Source organism: Protopterus annectens, chromosome 11.part0, assembly GCF_019279795.1.
Source record: "Protopterus annectens isolate FY-2018-M chromosome 11.part0, PAN1.0, whole genome shotgun sequence".
In the NCBI taxonomy this organism is placed as follows: Eukaryota; Metazoa; Chordata; order Ceratodontiformes; family Protopteridae; genus Protopterus; species Protopterus annectens.
The window spans coordinates 1,379,217,383-1,379,231,202 of record NC_056745.1 but is presented as its reverse complement, the minus strand read 5'-3'; the positions used below and the strand labels follow the sequence as shown (position 1 = coordinate 1,379,231,202).

Below are 13,820 nucleotides of genomic sequence, written 5' to 3'. Positions count from 1 at the left end.
TTTTCTGTACTTCTCCATCAACACTCTCAGAGCAAACATTGCATCTGTAGTGCTCCTTCCTGGCATGAAACCTTACTGCTGATCACTAATCACCTCCCTTCTTAACCTAGCTTCCACTACTCTTTCCCATAACTTTATGCTGTTACTGATCAATTTAATCCCTCTGTAGTTACTACAGCTCTGCACATCATCCTTATTCTTAAAAATCGGTACCAAAACACTTTCTCCATTCCTCAGGCATCCTCTCACTTTCCAAGATTTCATTAAACAATCTAGTTAAAAACTCCAGTGCCATTTCATCTAAACACCTCCATGCTTCCAACAGGTATGTCCATCTGGACCAACAGTCTTTCCATTCTTCATCCTCTTCATAGCTACCCTTACTTCATCCTTGCTAATCCACTGCACTTCATGATTCACTATCCGCACATCATCCAACCTTCTCTCCCTTCTCATTCTCTTCATTCATCAGCCCCTCAATGTACTCTTTCCATCTGCTCAACACACTCTCCTTGCTTGTGAGTATGTTTCCTTCATTATCCTTTATCATCCTTACCTGCTGCACATCTTTACTAGCTCGGTCCCTCTGTCTAGCCAATCGGTACAGGTCCTGTTCTCCCTCCTTAGTGTCCAAACTTTCATACAACTCTTCATACACCTTATCCGTTAGCCTTTGCCACCTCTCTCTTTGCCATGCACCTCATCTCCTTATACTAGTCTACTTTCGTCACCTCTCTGACAATCCCACTTCTTCTTCGCCAACCTCTTTCTCTGTATACTCTCCTGTACTACTTCATTCCACCACCAGGTCTCCTTGTCCTCCTTCCTCTTTCCAGATGTCACACCAAGCACTTTTCTAGCCATCTCTCTTACTAGCTCTGCTGTAGTTACCCAGCTATTCGGTACCTCTTCACTGCCACCCAGAGCCTGTCTTAACTATTCCCTGAACTCCACCTCACAATTACCCTTTTTCAATTTCCACCATTTGATCCTTGGTGCTGCCCTCACACTCATCCTCCTCTTCTTGATCACCAATGTCATCCTACAAACCACCATCCTATGCTGCCCTAACTACACTTTCCCCCTGCCACCACTTTATTGTCTCCAATCGCCTTCAGACTGGCCCTTCCACATAAGATATAATCCACCTGTGTGCATCTTCCTCCCCTCTTGTATGTCACCCTATGCTCCTCCCTCTTGTTAAAATATGTATTCACCACAGCCATGTCCATCCATTTCGCAAAATCCACTACGATCCGACCTTCTGTATTCCTTTGCTTAACACACTACCTACCCATCACTTCCTCATCCCCTCTGTTCCCTTCAACACGCCCATTGAAATCTGCTCCAATCACCAGTCTCTCACCCTTGGGTACAGTCATTACCACTTCATCCAACTCGCTCCATATTTTTTTTCTCTCATCCATTGCACACCCAACTTGTGGAACATATGCACTAACATTCATCATTACACCATCAATTTCCAGCTTCCCAAATTTCCCATCCCAAAGATAACAAATGAAAGACAGAAATACAATGCCGCATTAAATTTCTGAAAGGATGAGCACATTTTTTTTGTCAGAAGGCTATCTCTTGCCGCTTGTTCCATGTTTTTTTTCTAGTGCGAAAAACAGTCACAGCTGCAGGACAATGATCTAGCAGACTAATTTATTTAGCCTGAATATCACTAGGGAAAAATAAATCATAAAAACAATCACTGAAAGTACCTCTGTAGTGTTGATCTAACAGACTGCACAGGCTCTTCTGCTCCCATGTTACTGTTTGGACATGGGATAGCAATCGTATCTTCATGACCTCCTTCCCCATTTGCCCTCTGTGAAAGTTCATCAAATTCAGATGAGGGAGAATTACTTCCTGGTCAGGAAAAGACAAAAATGCACATTAGTCCATTACATAAGCTGCAGTTTTAGTCCTTTTAAATAAATTATCTGATGTTGTTAATCTTTTTTCCATTCATCACTGATGGGTTTGGTTCCGAGCCCTCAGAACTGAGTCGGCCTTTTTACCAAGCTCGCGCCAGCCAAAAACTCTCGAGCTAAGCTTCTATCCAGCATGCCCTTCTCCCCATTACCTTAGATCTCATTTGCCGCATAGCCGTAAAGCTGTGTTTCAACAGATTTCTCAGCTAAGTAGAACTTTATTTGATATTTTGTGTGGAAAACTTTTAATATTTTCCTTTTTTACTGAGCGATTAGTATTTCTAGTGTGTTTTCTTCTGTCAGACCTTGATTTTTCTTCTCTGCTTTACCTGTTGTTACCATTGGTAAACTTTCAAGTACCATTGTTGGTATGGCCTTTCCTCCCTTACCCTTGTGGTATTCTTTCAATACCATAGCTGTTATTTTCCTTTCTTTCCTAGCCTGTGTTTGTTTCAGTAATTGTGTTTCTGTTTTACTTGTACATTTCACTATAGTGATGCAACGATGTGGCTTTTTTGAACTGTGTATGACTTATTAGTTCTGACTGGTTATACTGTTTGCCTGTGGTGTCTCTCTATTAAGATGTCGGATAAGAAAGGTAACTCAGGTTTTAGGCATTGTGCTTCATGTAATGGCAAGTTACCTAATAGTGATTCCCACGATGATTGTTTATACTGTTTGGGGTTGCCCCATCTTTCGGTGCAACCTCCTTGTGACATTTGTCAGAGTTTCAGTCAATGCACTCTAAATGAGCGCAAAAATAAATGGATACTGAAAGGGTTACTTAGGTCTCCCTTTTCAGAGGCCATTTCTGCAATGGAGGTCTCAACCTTTCCTACAAAAGACAAAAAAAGGTCCCACTCTGTTCCCTCCTCACCATCGGGTAATCAAGGTAAGCCTGTGAAATCAAAGTTCCCAAAGTTGCCTTTTGAGCATAAATCTGGCGCTGTGGCTCCGTCCTTGTTGGTTCTGAGCATCTCGAAACCTACCATACCGTCACCACCTTCAGCACCGGTTCTGCCTCCGGCATCAATAAAAAAGACCTCAGTATGCCTACTATGACTTCGGCACCTGTGACCACTTCGGCTCAGGGCACACCTTCGATACCTTCGTCAGTTCCAATTTTGGAACTGACCATTTTGGCTCAGAGTGCCACTTCGGCACCAAGTGTTTTTCTGACCAAGTTGGATTTGACCCCATTACTCCTGGTCTCGAAAAGTGAGACTCTGGTACTGGCAGACTTTGCACCACGCACCCGATACTCCCCTTATGTAGATCCATTTCTGGGCTAGATGTATAGCCTGTTCATTGACCGACCTGACACTCCGTCCAGAGTATCCACTAGATCCACCAGGAGCCTGTCAGAACATGACATGGTGCATCTTGTGGACCAGCTGTTGGCAGCCCCAGGGGGATACCCACACTAAGACCCATCCGCCTGCAGGACTTGGGTTGGTTTCTCCGCAAACTCCTCCTTACACTCCTCTGACAATTTCGGTTCCAAAGTCTTTTGCTCCAATGTCCTTCTTGGAACCCATCACCTCAGCACCTACAGTGGGGACCTCTCTCAGGCTCTGGGTTTGTCCCTTTGGTCTCCTGTTCCTGAGGAATCGGTACTCCTTTAATCGGGGGATTAGAGGGCGGGCACCTCAGCCCGGGGCACGGAGCAGAGTTTGGCCTCGGTTACATCCTTGGTGTTGACAGCCATGTCCGCACCAATCCTGCTTGAGGCTCCATCCGTGGGGGTGGGCTCAGAGCGGGGTGTGACCCAGGTCCCAAGGTTGTCTTTCTCGGTTTCGGCCTCCCATCCCTCTTCAGGCGGACCTGCTTTTCATGTGCTGGAGAGGGCTCTCGCTTCTGGAAGCACTCCTTTGATGTCGGAACCCCAGTCCCCCCCCCCGAGCTACAGCTGCCACAGACCGCTCTCCCGGGGCACCAAGCACAGAAGCTGCAGACACCTCTGTTAAGGGTACCCACTCTTCTGACGTGGACTCACTCAAGGAGTCCTTAACGGAAGACACAGATTATGATGATGCTGAAGGGTCCCCATGGTCACCTCCTGGAAATGCTAAAAAGAGAGAGGTGACTGGAAGCCCTCCAACCCTTCATCTGAAAGGTCCATGTACCTGCAGGCTTTCCATGCCCGGCCTTCTACCTCTTGGGTGACCCCGCCTGCCGATGAGCTCGTCCAACTCGTGTGGCATGGTTGGAAGAACCCTGATTCCATTAAGGTGATTCCTCAAAGACCTGACAAAATTCTTTCCCCTCCCGAGGAGAGCCCACATTGGTCCACAGGGTTTAACAGTCAATGCTATGGTGGTGGTGGTGGTGGCGGCCACGAAAAAGGACGTGGCTGAGGAAAGTCCTGCTGTCCACCCATCCAACAGGGAGTCCCGGGTGGTGGGCAGATGTGGGAAGCGAGTTTTTGCATCAGGGACCTTTGCTGTACGATCCCTGAACTATTTGGCACATTTGGCTCCAGAGGGACTTATCTCCGAACTTTCTGGGACACTCGCAGGACAGCTGTCTGATGAGGTCAGGAACAAAGTGGCCTCGCAGCTCGCAACCCTGGAATCAATATCAAACTCGTCCATGAGGTTGCTCTCATATGCGACTGAAGGGGCGGCTACAGCAGCGAGTTCGGGCATTGTCATGAGGCGTCATGCCTGGATGCGCATTTGTGACCTCGCGGACCCCTTCAAGTCTTCCCTTTTGAATGCTCCCATCGAAACATTATCCCTTTTTGGCTACAAAGTGAAGGACACGCTAGCCAGGTGCGAGCAAGATGGAAAGACCCTGTCTGCCATAGGCCTACAATTTTTCAATCCTCGATGTACCTTCTCCAGGAATTAGAAGAGTGGGAAAATGTGGCACAAAAAATCTCAGGGATGTTTCTGTGCCGCATGTGGTGATGACACCCCCAGGGGCAGAGGGAGTAACAATTCCAGAAGACGCCCCTACAGAGGCAGTGGGGGTCCTCATAACCAAGGCTCCACGGACTCCTTCTCTGGACAGCCTTATCAGCACTCATGAGGAGCAGCCCAGATTGCTTACCTCTGGAAGCAGTCGGGGGTCAATTTTTCTCTGCAACAAGCTGCCTGGCAATCTATTACCACCGATCATTGGGTGCAGAGTATAATCACCAGAGGTTACACCATTCCCTTTTCTTGTCAACCAAATCTTCAAAAAAAGCTTCCGGACGTTTCACCCAGTCAAAGGGAAGAAACAGCTTCAGAGATAATAAAGCCATCTTCCAGTCCCACTAGACCAACGTGCATCCGGATTCTACTCAAGATTCTTTTTGGTGCCAAAAAGACAGAGGACTGGAGACCCATTTTGGATCTCAGCAGCTTAAACAAGTCTGTCACCCAAACCAAATTCTGGATGGTCACAGTTCAGTCCATTCTCCCTTTTTTAAGGGAAGGCGATTGGATGTGCTCGATAGATCCAAGGGATGCGTACTACCACATCAAAATGGACAAACGCTCCAGGCGTCTGCTTCACTTCCTGCTAGGGGCCAGTCATTCTCAAATTCGTGCCCTGCCTTTCGGTGTCTCTACAGCCCCCAGTGTGTTCACGAAGTGCATGGCAGTGGACACAGCTCACTTGAGAGTACAAGGATTCCGGATGCTTCCATATTTGGATGACTGGCGGCTCACCACCCCCACAGAGCATCTTCTGGTAACAGCACTGCATTATACAATCTCTTTGGCAAAATTTTGGGGAAAACCAATACATTGGGAGAAATCAAACCTTACTCCTGCAAACAGAATTCAATGGAGCAGTGTTCAGTATCCAGTCCTGTCTAGTGTCACTTCCAAATCACAGACTCCAGCGATTGAGGCTTCAGCTCCTAGTGATACTCTGTCAAACAAGTGTCTCAGCAAGAGAACTTCTTTAGGACCTGGGATCCATGGCAGCTTCAGTTCCAATAGTACCCCTAGCGAAGCTACACATGCGGATCCTACAATGGCTCCTCCTTTGTCAATGGTTCCCAAACTATCACCTCCTCAGTTACCAGATTCAAATAATCAACTCCTGCAAACAGGACCTCCTTTAGTGGATGAGGCCAGACACAGAACTTTGGAGTCGCCCATTTCAATCCCCTCAGTCCAGGGCTACTGAGACCACAGATGCTTCCCTGATCGGGTGAGGGGGCATTTCCAGGGAAAGACAGTCCAAAGCGCATGGTCCACCTCAGAGGCCCACCTGCATATCAACGTTCTGGAACTGAGAGCAGTGCTGTTAGCATTGCAGGCTTTTCATTCGCTTCTCCTTTCTGGGACAACTGCAATTCAGTCAACATGCCAGTGGTCTGGTATATCAACAAGCAAGGAACCAAGTCCTACCCCCTGTGTTGAGACGCCATGAGAATTTGACAGTGGGCGATAGCTTCCAACCGCTTTCTTATACCAACGCATATCCCGGGGAGCTCCAACGTAATTGCGGACAAACTGAGCAGATGCATCCTCCTGCCTCACAAGTGGTCCCTCAATCCCGAGGTGGCGACAGAAATCTTCAGCCACTGGGGCCAGCCTTGCCGTGGTCTTTTCGCCTCCCCATCAAACAACAAGTGCAACATCTATTTCACCCGGATTCCCCCGAAGGGGGAGTCCCTGAGGGCCGCTCTAATTCAAGACTGGCCCACGGGACACCTTTATGCTTATCCTCCCATTCCCCTGATTCCACAATTTCTGAAGAAAGCTCTTCAGCTGAGATGCAAGGTGATCCTCATAGTTCCATTCTGGCCTCGACAAGTTTGGTTCCCCTTCCTTCGACCTCACCTAGTATACCCAGCGTGGATTCTGGACCCTCTTCCAGATCGGATTACTCACCCCCAAGTGTTGAGCCACCCAAATCTGTCCAGTCTCAAGCTGACAGCTTGGTTTCTCCACTTCAGTTAGTTGCCAGGCAAGCCAATCTCACCTCACCCGTTCAAGACATCATATTCTGGCCTCTCATAAACCATCCACCAGAAGACTATATCAGGATAAATGGAAAAGGTTCTTCATCTGGTCTAAGGATACCATGCTAAACCCATATTCGGCTCCAGTGACTGCAGTGCTGCAATACTTGGCTAAGTTTTTTGATAATGGAGCCTCTGCCTCTACCGTACAAGTACACCTGGTGGCAATTTCTACTTTCCACAATGTTATAGATGGCACTTCTCTTATCTCTATGTCTATGCAAAGCCTTTCTCAAGGGAACCTCTCATATCAGACAGCCTGTGGAACCATGGAACCTCACTTTAGTCCTTCAGTCTTTGACTCAAGAACCCTTTGAACCCACAGCGAACTGTGACCTAAAGTCCTTGTCCAGGAAATCCTTGTTCTTAGTCGTCATCACGTCAGCCAGATGGGTCTCGGAGCTGCAGGCACTGTGTATCAAGAGGCCCTATCTTGTCTTCCATAATGACAGAGTATCACTTAGGATGAATCCACCCTTCCTTCCCAAAGTTGTTTCTGAATTTTCCATTAACCAGATCATTGACCTACCAATGTTTTTTCTGAATTTTTCCAATAAAGGAGAGTACTGCCTACACCCCTTGGATGTACATAGGCAACTGAGATTTTACCTAGACAGGACCAAATCTATACGTCTGAACAGCTTTTCATCTCCTTTTCTGGGCCGAGAATGGGAAATGCTGTTTCCAAGATTACATTATCAAAATGGCTAAGGGACTGCATAGGTTTCATTTATTCCCTCATAAAAGAATCTGTGCCAAAAGTTAAAGTTCACTTCACTAGATCTATGGCAACTTCTGCAGCTTTCCATTTCAGGGCTTCCATGGATGACATTTGCGCAGCAGCCACTTGGGCTAAGCCTCATACATTTATCAATCATTACAAATTGGACTTGGTCTCCAGAGGTACTCAGGAATGTTCTTCCATAAGGGCCGCCCATGGACCTCAAGGTAGCTTGGGATTCTGTCTCATCAGTGAGGAATGGAAAGAAGATTAACATCAGATAAAGAAGTTATGTCTTAACATAACATTCCATCTGTGTTGCTCATAGTCTTTCATTCATCACTTCCCACCCTCCTTCCCCCTCCAAAGGCTACTGGGGGATGCTTTGGGTCTAAGTGGTGCCTTAGGGTATTTGCGCAGAAGTGGCCTTGGCTTTACTTCTTTTTCTCTAGCAAACTCGATCCGAGGTAACAGGGAGAAGGGCATTCTGGGTAGAAACTTAGCTTGAGAATTTTTGGCTGGCGCGAACTTGGTAAAAAGGCTGATTCTGTTCTGAGGGCTCAGAACCGAACTCATTATCAGTGATGAATGAAAGAAAATGAACAACACAGATGGGACGTTATGGTAAGACGTAACTTATTTTTTTTAAGATGGCAGAGGAAGAAGCATTTAATTATGCTAGTTAAGGACTGTTCACATACTTACCCCCAGATTAAAAAACAATTTCAATTTGAAGATGATGCACAGAGTTTGCAAGCATTTGTAGACAATGGTTGAATCAGTGCAGCATCCTCCCTTCGCTGCAAATCATTTCAGAATCTATAGACAATAGCTTAAATTCAAAGACAACATTTAGAAGGTACTTGGTCAAGGACAGGCATACTGGTATGACAAGCTGCCTTCATAACTAAAAAACAGTTTGCATTACATGTGTAAAACACTATCACAGAGAAGTCCTGTTTATAACCCAGCTACTGGGGATGCACAAGCCAGTGCATTTCTTCGTACCGATCCCAAGCCCGGATAAATGGGGAGGGTTACATCAGGAAGGGCATCCAATGTAAAACCTCTGCCAAATAACATATGCGGACAACAATACAGATTTCCATACCAGATCGGTCGAGGCCCGGGTTAATGACTGCCAACAGGGTGCTGGCAGAAATTGGACTACAGTTGGCTGAAGGAAAAGAAGAGGGGGAAGGCATGCCCGAAAGCTGAAAGAAAGGAGAAAGGTTAGGAGTGTAGTAGTGAGGGTAGGAACTTTGAATGTTGGCAGAATGACTGGTATAGGGAGAAAGCTAGCTGATATGATGGAGAGAAGGAAAGTTGATATATTGTGTGTGCAAGAGACCAGATGGAAGGGGAGTAAGGCCAGGTGTAAAGGTGGCAGATTCAAATTGTTCTATTCATGGTGTGAATGGGAGGAGAAATGGGGTAGGGGTTATCTTGAAGGAACAGTATGCCAAGAGTGTGAAAAGAGTGTTGGACAGAGTGATGTTTATGAAACTGTAAACTGATGGTGTAATGATGAATGTTGTTAGTGCATACGTTCCGCAAGTTGGGCGTGCGATGGATGAGAAAGAAAAATTTTGGAGCGAGTTGGATGAAGTGGTGGTGAGTGCTCCCAAGGGTGAGAGACTGGTGATTGGAGCAGACTTCAATGGGCATGGTGAAGGGACCAGAGTGGATGAGGAAGTGATGGGCAGGTATGGTGTTAGGGAGAGGAATGCAGAAGGTCAGATCGCAATGGATTTTGCAAAAAGGATGAACATGGCTGTGGTGAATACGTATTTTAAGAAGAGGGAGGAGCATAGGGTGACGTACAAGAGTGGAGGAAGATGGATTATATCCTATGCAGGAGGGCTTGTCTGAAGGAGATTGGAGACTGTAAAGTGGTGACAGGGGAAAGTGTAGTTAGGCAGCATAGAATGGTGGTCTGTAGGATGACGTTGGTGATCAAGAAGAGGAGGACAAGTGTGAGAGCAGTGCCAAGGATCAAATGGTGGAAGCTGAATAAGGGCGACTGCAAGGTGGAGTTCAAGGAAGAGTTAAAACAGGCACTACGGGGCAGTGAAGACTTACCGAATGGCTGGGTAACTACAGCAGAGATGGTAAGGGAGACAGCTAGAAAGGTTCTTGGTGTGACATCTGGACAGAGGAAGGAGGACAGAGAGACCTGGTGGTGGAATGAGGAAGTACAGGAGAGTATACAGAGGAAGAGGCTGGCAAAGAAGTGGGATTTGTCAGACAGATGAAGAAAGTAGACAGGGGTATAAGGAGATGAGAAGCATGGCAGAGAGAGAGGTGGCGAAGGCTAAGGATAAGGCATATGGAGAGATGTATGAAAGTTTGGACACTAAAGAGGGAGAAAAGACGTGTACCGATTGGCTAGACAAACCCCGAGCTGGAAAAACTGTGCAGCAGGTAAGGGTGATAAGGATAGTGAGGGAAATGTACTCACAAGCGGGGAGAGAGTGTTGAGCAGATGGAAAGAGTACTTTGAGGGGCTGATGAATGAAAAGAATGAGAGATAGAGAAGGTTGGATGATGTGGGGATAGTGAAACAAATTAGCAAGGAGGAAGTAAGGACAGTGATAAAGAGGATGAAGAATGGAAGAGCTGTTGGTCCAGATGACATACCAGTGGAAGCATGGAGGTGGTTAGGAGAAATGGCAGTGGAGTTTTGAACCAGATTGTTTAATGAAATCTTGGAAAGTCAGAGGATGCCTGAGGAGTGGAGAAAGCGTTTTGGTACCTGTTTTTAAGAATAAGGGTGATGTGCAGAGCTGTAGTAGCTACAGAGGGATAAAACTGATCCAGTCACAGCTTGAAGTTATGGGAAAGAGTAGTGGAAGCTATGTTAAGAAGGGAGGTGATGATTATTGATCAGCAGTATGGTTTAATGCTGGGAAAGAGCACTACAGATGTGATGTTTGCTCTGAAAGTGTTGATGGAGAAATATAGAGAAGGTCAGAAGGAGTTGCATTGCGTCTTTGTGGACTTGGAGAAAGCATATCATAGGGTGTCTAGAGAGGAGTTGTGGTATTGTATGAGGAAGTCAGGAGTGGCAGAGAAGTATGCAAGTGTGGTACAGGATATGTACGAGGGTAGTGTGACAGTGGTGAAGTCTGCAGTGGGAGTGACAGATGCGTTTAAGGTGGAGGTGGGATTACGTCAAGGATCAGCTCCGAGCCCTTTCTTATTTGCAATGTTGATGGACAGGTTGACAGACGAGATCAGACAAGAGGCCACATGGACTATGATGTTTGCAGATGACATTGTGATCTGTAGTGAGAGTAAGGACCAGGTTGAGGAGACCCTGGAGAGGTGGAGATATGCTCTAGAGAGGAGAGGAATGAAGGTCAGCAGGACTAAGAATGTGTGTGTGTGAATGAGAGGGAGGATAGAGGAATGGTGAGGATATAGGGAGTAGAGTTGAGGAAGGTCGATGGGTTTAAGTACTTGGGATCAGTTCAGAGTAATGGTGAGTGTGGAAGAGAGGTGAAGAAGAGAGTACAGGCAGAGTGGAATGGGTAGAGGAGTGTCAGGAGTGATTTGTAACAGATGGGTACCAGTAAGAGTGAAAGGGAAGTTCTACAAGAGGGTAGTGAGACCAGCTATGTTGTATAGGTTGGAGATGGTGGCACTGACAAAAAGGCAGGAGTCAGAGTTAAAGATGTTAAGATTTGCACTGGGTGTGACAAGAAAGGACAGGATTAGGAATCAGTATATTACAGGGTCAGCTCAGATTGGATGGTTTGGAGACAAGTCAGAGAGGCGAGATTGCATTGGTTTGGACATGTGCTGAGGAGGGATGCTGGATATATTGGGAAAAGGATGCTAAGGATGGAGCTGCCAGGTAAGAGTAAAAGAGGAAGGCCTAAGATAAGGTTTATGGACGTGGTGAGAGAGGACATGCAGGTGGTTTGTGTGACAGAGCAAGATGCAGAGGACAGGAAGAAGTGGAAACAAGAAGTTATGTACTCACCATAACGTTCGATATATGTAGTCCATCTCACCTCACATTCTTACCCGTGGGTTCAGAGCAGAATATTGGCTCCGACTCGGCAGATTTTTACTAGCTCAAAGTCTCTCACTGGCTGGGCTAAGAGGGTATCCCATGGTGCACTGCTTCCTATCCCCAGATCTAGTTTGCTGTGAAACAACATATGTACTTCATACACACCTCACATCCACATAAACAATCACTAAGGAAAGGGACTCAGCTGGTGACAACCTATACTCCACATCTTGTGCTCCAAATCCTCCAGGCAGGGGGAAGGTGGGAGAGTAAGTAAGAATGTGAGGCGAGATGGACTACATACATCGAACGTTATGGTAAGTACATAACTTCTTGATGTTATGTAGTCCTATCTCGCCTACATTCTTACCCATGGGACAGCGTCCCTAGCACCTACATCCTGGGTGGCTCATAGGAAAATACTCCTGAGAACTGTGGAACCAAAGGAAGATCTGACCCTGGAGACCATGTCCAACTTGTAATGAGAAACAAAGGTGTGGGGAGAAGCCCAAGTAGCTGCAGCACATATATCATCCATTGACAATCTGGCTTGATAGGCTGTGGATGTGGAGACAGCCCTAGTGTGTGTCTTGACTGGAAATGGCATATTTTTATCTCCTGCCTGATAGATGAAAGAGATGCAACTGGCTATCCATCTAGACAGCGTAACCTTGGATATCGGAGAACACAACCGGTTTTCCGAAAAGGAAACAAAGAGTTGGTCAGACTTCTGGATATCTTTTGTCCGGTGTAGATAGAAGTGTAACTGTCTAGGTACATCCAATTGGTGAAATCTAAATTCTGCCTTGTTAGAGAAGTGGGGAAAGAATACTCGCAGCTCAATGGACTGATTAATGTTAGACACAGAAGCCACTTTAGGAAGAAACGATGGAGTTGGTCTAAGAGAGACCCTATCTTTGTGAAAGATTAAATATGGGGGTTTGATGGAGAGGGCTTGAATTTCCGAGACCTGCTGTGCTGAAGTGATTGCTATTAAAAATGCTGTTTTCCATGTTAAGAATTTTAATTCACAGGTAGCTGCAGGTTCAAAAGGTGGTAGTGTGAGGGCTTGGAGAACAAAATTGAGGTCCCAGGACATGACGGGTTCGAACACTGGGGGACGAAGCAACAGGGTGACTTTGAGGAATGCTTTGCATAGTCTGTAAGCCATAAGACTAGGTTCATTCACTACGTGGAAATCAGATATTGCCGCCAGCTGAACTTTGATGGTGGCTGATGCAGATCCCTGATAGAAAAGCATTGACAAGAATTCAAGAACTGAATCTATTGGGGCTGTATAAGGATCGATACCTCTAGTATGAGCCCAAATGGAAAACCTTTTCCATTTGCTAGAGTAAATCTTTCTAGTGGATGGCTTATGGGAGGACGACAGAATATAGACCACTTCCGGGGAAAAATTATGATGTCTGACTAGCGATGGAAGTGGAGTAGCCAGGCTGTCAACCGGAGTATCCTCAGAGAGGGCTGGAACTGTCGCGACATGTCAGTAAATCTGGTAGAGTGTCCAGACTCCAAGGAGTGTCCACAACGTATGGTTGAAGAAAGGGAAACCATACCTGACGAGGCCAATGTGGGGCAATCAGAATCATTCTGCTTCCCAAGGATTGAGCTTTCTGAATCAACCTTGAGAGAAGGGGAAACGGAGGGAAAGCATAAAGCAGACCGGAGGGCCAATCGTGAACCAGAGCGTCCCTGGGTGATTCCCCCTGTGGGAGGATCAGCGTGAAGTAGTTGCTGCATTTTGCATTGAGAGGGCTGGCAAACAGGTCGCAGCAAGGCTGACCCCACCTGCTGAAGATTCGCTCTGCAACCAGACGATTCAGGGACCACTCGTAAGGCATAAGTATTGCTCTGCTTAGCCTGTCCGCTATTACATTGGACTCCCTGGAATGTGCGTCGCCACCAGAAACCGTTGGGAAGCCATTTCCCAATTCCACACTCACAAAGCCTCTCTGCATAGGGGGTATGATCGTGTTCCCCCCTTGCTTGTTGAGATACCACACTACTGACATGTTGTCTGAGTGCATCGCAATAGTCCCTAGAGGAAGAACTTCCTGACGTGCCTGCAACACAAGAAGCACTGCTCTCATCTCTAGGACATTTATATGCGAATGTATCTCGTGTTCTTGCCACGTGCCTTGGACTGTCCTG

The 13,820-nt window shown here is 46.6% G+C and overlaps 1 protein-coding gene across 1 annotated transcript in view; it reads right to left on the bottom strand.

Moving 5' to 3' along the window:
* Nucleotides 1-13,820, bottom strand: part of CEP41 (centrosomal protein 41) — a 1,035,505-nt gene that overhangs the window by 644,800 nt on the left and 376,885 nt on the right. Inside the window, exon 4 of the mRNA XM_044088672.1 lies at nucleotides 1,728-1,875. Within this exon, the coding sequence (XP_043944607.1) occupies nucleotides 1,728-1,875 (148 nt within the window). The remainder of the gene's footprint in view (nucleotides 1-1,727; nucleotides 1,876-13,820) is intronic.